Source organism: Hylobates moloch, unplaced genomic scaffold (assembly GCF_009828535.3).
Source record: "Hylobates moloch isolate HMO894 unplaced genomic scaffold, HMol_V3 SCAFFOLD_13, whole genome shotgun sequence".
Classification (NCBI taxonomy): domain Eukaryota; kingdom Metazoa; phylum Chordata; class Mammalia; order Primates; family Hylobatidae; genus Hylobates; species Hylobates moloch.
This window is the reverse complement of record NW_026652288.1, coordinates 54,798,176-54,806,225: the sequence shown is the minus strand read 5'-3', so window position 1 is coordinate 54,806,225 and position 8,050 is coordinate 54,798,176. Positions and strand designations below refer to the sequence as shown.

At 32.0% G+C, this 8,050-nt stretch overlaps 1 protein-coding gene across 1 annotated transcript in view; it reads right to left on the bottom strand.

Annotated features, from left to right (window-relative positions):
• Positions 1-954: 954 nt before the first annotated feature.
• LRRK2 (leucine rich repeat kinase 2) overlaps positions 955-8,050 on the bottom strand; it is a 124,585-nt gene continuing 117,489 nt past the window's right edge. The window contains exons 43-46 of the mRNA XM_058426191.1: positions 6,666-6,818; positions 5,162-5,374; positions 3,189-3,256; positions 955-2,623 (exon numbers count right to left, since the gene is read on the bottom strand). Coding sequence (XP_058282174.1) covers positions 2,502-2,623; positions 3,189-3,256; positions 5,162-5,374; positions 6,666-6,818 — 556 coding nt within the window. The 3' untranslated portion in view covers positions 955-2,501. The remainder of the gene's footprint in view (positions 2,624-3,188; positions 3,257-5,161; positions 5,375-6,665; positions 6,819-8,050) is intronic.

Genomic DNA, 8,050 nt, shown 5'->3' with positions numbered 1-8,050 from the left:
GGGGGAGGGACAGCATTAGGAGATATACCTAATGCTAAATGACGAGTTAATGGGTGCAGCAAAACAACATGGCACATGGACACATATGTAACAAACCTGCACATTGTGCACATGTACCCTAAAACCTAAAGTATAATTAAAAAAAAAAAAAAAGAAACAATGACAGCCTGGATGAGAAATTGGCTAGCATGGAGAATGAGGATGTCAGTTTCTCCTGAGTTGACATAGTTTACTATTTTACTGAATTGCTGATAAGCCTCCATGAAAAACATTCAATTTACCAGGTTAGGTGTTCAGCGACCCAAAGTGATGGATAAAGAAGCAAAGTCCCAACGGTTTTGAATTTTATCTCCCCTCAATATTAGAACATTTGCATCCTTACATTTAACTTAGGAAAGTTGACAATCTTTTTTTTGGTAATTCTGCTATGTTTCATCAATATATTTCACTACCTTGATGAAAAATAAGTTGCATTTTAGTTAAAATAGTTCACACATGATCAATAGAGTACCTACCAGAATTAAGAGTCAAAGAGGCGCCCTTTTTTTAATTCAAAATTTTCCCAAAAGAATATTTTGTTACTATAATATGCTTGTATTTTGATCATAATTAGCAAGTTATTTTAGGCTTCTAATCAGAAAACACTTGAAGTGACTGTGCCTATTTGTTGTATATGTCATTTGCTCTAAAGTCTTACATTTTGTTTCAGTACTCCAGAGCAAACAAGTTTACTTACAAAAACTTTTTAAGAGAACTTGAAAATAGAATGTATCATGCCCATCAGATTTTGTCTTGGGATCCTGGCAACTATATGTATTATAGAAAATTAAATGTAAATATTCCATAAGTTATCAAGGAAAAAATTTTAGTTGCACTTTCTTATTGTGGAATGTCCCATATACAAATTAATACAAAGTTTCCTATGAGATGGCTAACAGACCTATATGTGAAAAGCAAAACACTATCACAAAGTTTAAAAATTCATAAACATGCTTTTAAAAACTTTATTATTCCATTTAAATACAGTATTCATTTTTTTAATTTGCCTTTGGTAAAAAAATTGCAAATATAAAGTAACAATGAAAGAGAGAACACCGGAACAAAGAGCTCTATTATATATGATTTTTGTGTTAATTACATAACAAGTTAAAGCATAGCTTCCTTTAAAATACAGAAAATCTTTCATCTTTAAGAATTTGATTACCCTTAATATAAATAAATTTAAAGTTTTCACATAGTAAAATGCCATAAGTTCTGAGAATATTAAATGTATAGTTGTCCTATCACAGGGAATTGTCTGAAATAATGAATACTGGTCAGGGCCAAAGAATTTACCAAAAGTACTTTTCCTAAAGCAGAAATGACCTCAAATAATTACATAGGTATTTGGCCCTGATACTCTTATTATGGTAGGCTATGTAAACAATTTAAGTATAATTTGGAAGCCTAGGGTGGCAGATATTTTTATCCATGATAACTAAAGTTCCTTTCTCCTTCAGCAACTGAAAAGTGTTAGATATTTGTCCTCATGGTCTTGTTAGGAGCTGTGGAATTCTATAATTCTGAAAATAAAAAGGTTTCTATCTGAATGATGTAGGATCTGCAGCATCACAAATTTAGGGAAAAGATGAATATAAGCATTAGAATGAAGCAGATTAGAAAACAAGTAGCTAGTGGTATGAATAAAAAAATTAAAATATCACTTGAAGGACTGAACACTGTATTTACACTAATTATACAAAATTCAGGGTATCCATATTCAAAGATAGAGTTGCAAAACAACTCTATTATGTCTAGGAAAGACACAGAGAGTTTCTGTGACAAACAGAGTGTCTGTGTCTTTCCTAGATATGAGGACTTTGACAGTATGTCATGCTTTTTCATTAGTACTTTTAATGGAGTTTTCTTTTGGATTGAGTGAAGTTGTGTAAGATGCACTGTTTGCAACAGCAACAAAAAGAATTCACACACCAACAAAGGACTTTATTAGTGCAAATTCATTTGAATATTTACAAGCATACATGATAGTGCATTTCGATGCAATCTAAGAGGGAATATATTACATGGGAAACTGTCTTAATATTTTCATTCTACCTTGCAGATTTCTAGAAAAATCAACAAGCAATAGTCCTGTCTTAAGCACAGAATTTAAAATAAAGTTTACCTCCCTTACAGATAAGAAAACAAAAAATTATCGGCTTTATAAATTTTAGTATGAGTACTTAAATTAGGTACTTCACAGATTTATTTTCATTAATTAACGAACAAAAGCAACCGGTATTTATAAGAAATATAATATTGTGTTTTAAATAGTTCTTTAAAATACACATTTACTGGTAAGTATTTTTACATATATTTAAATTAAAAATAATAACATTCCTTCATATACATGAGCTATTTCAAAAAAATGTGAGTACTTTTTCCATGTGAACATTTTTAAACTAAATATTTACAAGAGAAGAGAATAATTTTCCTATGCAAAGACAATTCCTATTTCTCTCTTATTCAACAGATGTTCCTCTCATTTTTTCAGCTAATTCTTTTCTCACTTCAATGTGTTTTTCTAAATTTTGCACTTCATGTGGAAGATTGATGTCCCAAACAGTCAAGCAAGATTGTATCTCTAGAAAAAGAAAAAAATGAAATCATGTGTCAAAGATCCATCATAAAACATTATTATTTTATTTCAGTTTGGCTCATGTATTTTTAGCTGACTTAGATAAATATAAATATAAACACAGCTATAACTAATGTACTAAATTATTATTTATAAAAAACTATACTTGGAAAAGTTTTATAATACATTATAGAAACTACCGAATTTCAAGAAGAGTATGGACATTTAATAAATTAACATTTCATATTCTAAAAGAAATAAAAGCTTTTCAAACACTGTTCAAAATTAGACGTTGTGTAGATATAGATAAGTCGTAAAAAATGTTCACATTTCATTTAAGGTTGAGCTAGTGATTGACACCTCAACTTCATCTGAAAACATAAATATTTAACACTTCATATCACTTGTAATTTTGAAAATTTATGTCTAAGTTCTTTACACTATAAGCTACCAATTAAAATTCCTGATTATACCATATGTAATATTTTCTACAAATTTATGAAACACATAACATGTTACCATCATTCACGTCATTGCCCTGTTTGGAATACAGTATCCTTCTAAATGTTACCTTTCTGCTGTTGTGTACCTTCAGTACTTTTCCAGTTGTAGCCCAATACCAGCATGACATTTTTAAGGCTTCCTTTACAAAAACAAAATATGTAAGTTTTCTGTTAAAACTATATATTAAACTGGCCTGAAAAAGTAAAGTTATTCATAGTTTAAGACACAAATACCTTGGAACTGAATTCACAATTCTATTTTCTAGGTGACCCTTCAATTATATTGACTAAAGACCAGCATTTTTTTAAAAAATAACAAAATCTGTGATCCATTCCTTGCTGCAATTCTTAATTATGTGAGTCTGGGAAAACAGCTTAACCTTTCTATAAAATAGGCTTAGTATTTATACATTACTCTTCCCAAAGTTACAATGCTAAACGAGGTAATGTGTGTGAAAAGTTCTTTGGATATGGTAAGGTACAAATGTGAGTATTTAGATGGACACTTAGATGGATAGATATACTGACATTATGTCAAAATGTCATATTTTCTTTTCAAATCATTCACTAATTTATTCAACAAATTTGCATCAAAAGTCTTCTATGTAGGCCCTAGGCTAGATCCTGGGAATAAAGGGGTAAACAGAAACACACTAACCCAACCGTCTTGGAGTTTATATTCTAGTGAAGTGACTAGCATTGATGAAAAAAAAATATGACTACGATCCAGAAAGCTGTTATGGGAACCCAAGGCGAGAACTTTGACCTAATCAGTGTTGGCTTCTCAGAGGTTTTGACACAGGAGCTAACATTTCAAAGCGTATGAGTTAACTAAGCATAAAAAGAAGCTACATTAACTAAGCAAAGAAATAAACAGCATGTGCAAATCCCTGAGGCAAAATGTAGATTAGTAATTGAGAAGAACTGGATGTTCATCTAGACAAGAAAGATCTGGTAGGAATGTGGTAGATGATGGAGGCAGGAGAGGTACAGTGAAGCCAGCTCATGCAGCACCTTGTAGGCTAAGTCTTAAAATCAAGCTATAACCCATTGAAATTCCACTATAACTTCAGTTATAAGCAAGCTATTTGGGTCCCAAAGTACATACAATTCAACTAGAGAATGCAGCAACTTTGGCAGAATAAGACTACAGAGACAACCTACTGAGAGACCTACTGCTCTGCTTGTGTGGACATGTATCTTAATAGTTCACAGTAATTAAGAGCATCTAATTCTAACTCCTTCTGTGCAACTCTAAAGTCTATAAATGAAAAATAGGTGAAGGTGCTAGAGAAACACATGTTCCTCTGTCACACATACTTGCAATGAATCTATTTTCTTCACCATGTTCAAACATTCATTATTTGCTAAAGTTACATAAATTCTAGTTTTTTTCAGAATTAAACCCCATAGTGTTGTTTTTGTAAACTTTTGTATTTATGCTATTATTGTTATTTTCTAAATCAATTATCAAAGGAAGACACAAATGTATTTATGCAGAAAATATATTTTATGTGCTATCATGATTTCATCATATTTAAATAGAAAAATAGAAGCAAAAAAAGACAAAGTTTGAGTAAAATATGATTTGTCAATATTTGTAGATTCTGCGGTTCAGCATGTATTGCTGCAAGAATAAAGATCTGTTATAGAATGAAAACCCAAATGAGATTCTTTAACAAGCTGGGAGGCTAGACTATGATTAAAATAAACATTTTCTTTATTTTCTTTGCTCAAAAAGTGAAATATATTCGACACCATGTATTTCCCATTTTTGCCTTACATAAAAAGGAAAAAAGCAAGTAAGACCCAAACTGAGTGTTTAGCTGCAGTAATCTGCTTCTCTTGTGGGACTGAGGGCATTTACTCCCTCCATTTCTGTAATGACCCTATTCACAATTTACACCAGTCTTACGTTTCACCGTGTGACCCTCCAAGACCATCCCAATGACACTGGGAAGTTCAGAGAAAATGTAAACGTAAAATAAAGCCATATTTTATAAGACTTAGAGAATATGAAAAATATCTAAAGGAAAGAAACTTGCCTAGCTGTGCTGTCATCATGACTCTGACCGAATCACAAAAGTTGTAAATTATACGTATAACTCGACGAGTTGAAAGATCCAGGAGTAAAATATGGCCTCCTCCAGTTCCTATCCAAAGAGCAGTGTTCTTCTGAAGGCAGAGAGTTTTCACTCTCCCAGAATAAGACATTTTGTGTTTAGATTCCTTGTTTTCTTTTACTGTTACCTCCCTAGAACCATAAAGTCTACATTAATAATTTTACCGCCAATTAAGAGAGAAATGCTATTTACATATGATAACATAAATAACATTTTAAATTATTAAAACATGACACCACCACCATTATGCATCACTAAAATTATACAAAGCAAATTTTGCTAAACACAGAATGCCAAAGAGCCACATTTCTTTACTTGAGGCATAAATTATCAAAGATAACAATAGCCCTTCATTTTCAGGAAATTATGAATAAGAGAGATACAATTTTTATAAATACCAAAGCTATCTAATTCAGTAAAAATAGCATACATGTGCCCAGGATAAAGAAAAAAAAAGTTAGATTCAAAAGTTTTACATGAAGTCTCAATGTTACAAAGGAACATAAAATTATAGTCATTCACATGTAAAAGATATCGATACAAGCCACTGAAATTTTTCCCAGAACCAGTGAATAGTCTAATTCACAACAAAAATGAAGTGCCCAGAAATAAAAGAATCCTAATCGTTTTGGTACTTCAGGAAGTAAGGAACCCTTTATCAAGGAGACCTGTTGGCCCTTCTGAACATAAACTGTGAGCCCTTCTCACAATCCATAGAAAAACTGTCAGATGAATCTAAGAAAGGAAACTTTGAAGTCTCCTTTTACAGATACAGTGTGTAATCTAAAATGTTCTCAAGAGTATCATAGATCTATATGGTAAAATCAAAACAAAATAAAAATATAAAGTGGCTAGCAAATAAGCTTGAAAATGGTCCTGTTTCTCAGCACCAGCACAGAAAGAATGTGCTTGCTAGGGATTTGTCACTCACAGGCTGCATCAGACTAAGCACTATGCTCTCATTCTGGGGTCTTGATCCCCACTCCTTAGTTAGCGCCTTGGTCAGTCCATTGCATTCCCCCCATATTCGTCTATTATTTTGTGACTCTTTTTCTTTAGAGCAGATAATCCTGAGGCCCATAAGTTAATTATAAATAGTATATTTGACACTGTGACAGAACTACATCAAAGCTAGCAGAGACTCCAGTATGCTCATTTTCAATAATGTACTATTTTCATTCGAGAACATTCTTTTTAATACTGTGAGAAAACTATGCATGTTATGTGCCGATTCTTTTATTTTCCCAAGACAAAATTTTCCTTATCTGAAAAGATGGTGCTGGGAAGCATTACAAATTTTTTTTCTGCATTTTAAAAAAATTCTCTATTCAGAGGCAGAAAGGAAGAAAAATCCTTCCTCTGTGACACATGAAGTGCAAAGATAATTCTTTTGGGAATAAAATTAAAAACCAAAGAATTTACCTTAAAAAGTGCACGCAGTCTATTAGTTCGCAGAGTTTTTCAGTTTTCTTATCCCACACTTCCACAACAGGGCTATTTTGCTTAGCAATATAGAGAGCGGTGTCTACCACCACTGTTATGATGTTGGAATCACTGAAAGCTGCATAAGAAAATCTACAGAGAAAAAAAAATAGAAAGTCATCACTACTTAAAAGTCAAAACTTTTAAGAAGTTTTCTTCTTAAAATTTCTACGTGTAATACAACCTTATATTAGTTCTTAATGCATGTAAAAACACTATTTTGAAAACTAAACAAGCTAGACTATTGCAATTATTTCATATTCTTCCCTAACCATTCTGAATTGAATATATAAAATGCCTTGGTACTTTACTTACTTTTGGTTACTTTATATTAATTTCTTGTGATAATAAAATAAAGATTATGTCCAATGTTTACTTTGGTCTTTTAGTTTCAATTCTATGTGGCTCTTTGTAGAATTTTATACTATGCCTAAATTTCTGAAGGAAATATTATAATTATCTGTAACTTTTGAATGTTCTTGCAAAACTTTGTTTCATGAATGCTCAGAAAACTAAGTGTTAGCCTTTTATACCTAGAGTTATAAAACATAAAATGTTGAAATAAAATTTAGTTGCAGTGCCTTCAAATTTTAAAGCAAGGGATATCTTTGCAGTTAAGCCAGTCAAATTATAGGAAACAAAAATCCACATCATCCGAACATAAACAGAAAGTAAAATAGTTGCCATTTCCCCCTTTTAAACATAAAGAAAAATTACAAACACCTTAAAATATTTCCCTTTCAACCTAAGACATCTGGAATTGCACATATTTCACAAACAGATTGGCTACCATGGGCCACATCAGCATGGCAAACTCCTACTTGGCCTTTGAGGATTAACTTAAATGTCGGCTTCTCTGGACTTCTTCCCTGACCTATCAAAATAGACCAACGAGTCCCTTTTCCCCACTGGTGTCACTGTCATATTATAGACCTTATTAAATATAAAATTGTCTTTATTAGTGCATCCCTCACACTAGATTATGAGTGTAATTTCATAAGGATGAGGATGATGTATTTTCTACGTACCCCTCGTCCAGTAAACAGTTGCACAGATAAGCACCTCTGATATAATCAAGCAGTCTGTTAAGTGGGGGAATAGAAAAAGGCACTACAGTACGAATGAACAACGAGGAATATGTAAAAATAGTCAAAATTGCATTTAAATCAGATAGATAACATGAAAATACCATAAAGATTTAACAATCATTAGTATATCCTAGAGTAGGAAGATTTTTTTTTCCTCTCCCTTTTCTTTCTATTCTGGAAAAGGAGATAAAAATATGATGTGTTGTCAGAGAGCCACTACGCTTTAGGGAATTCCTT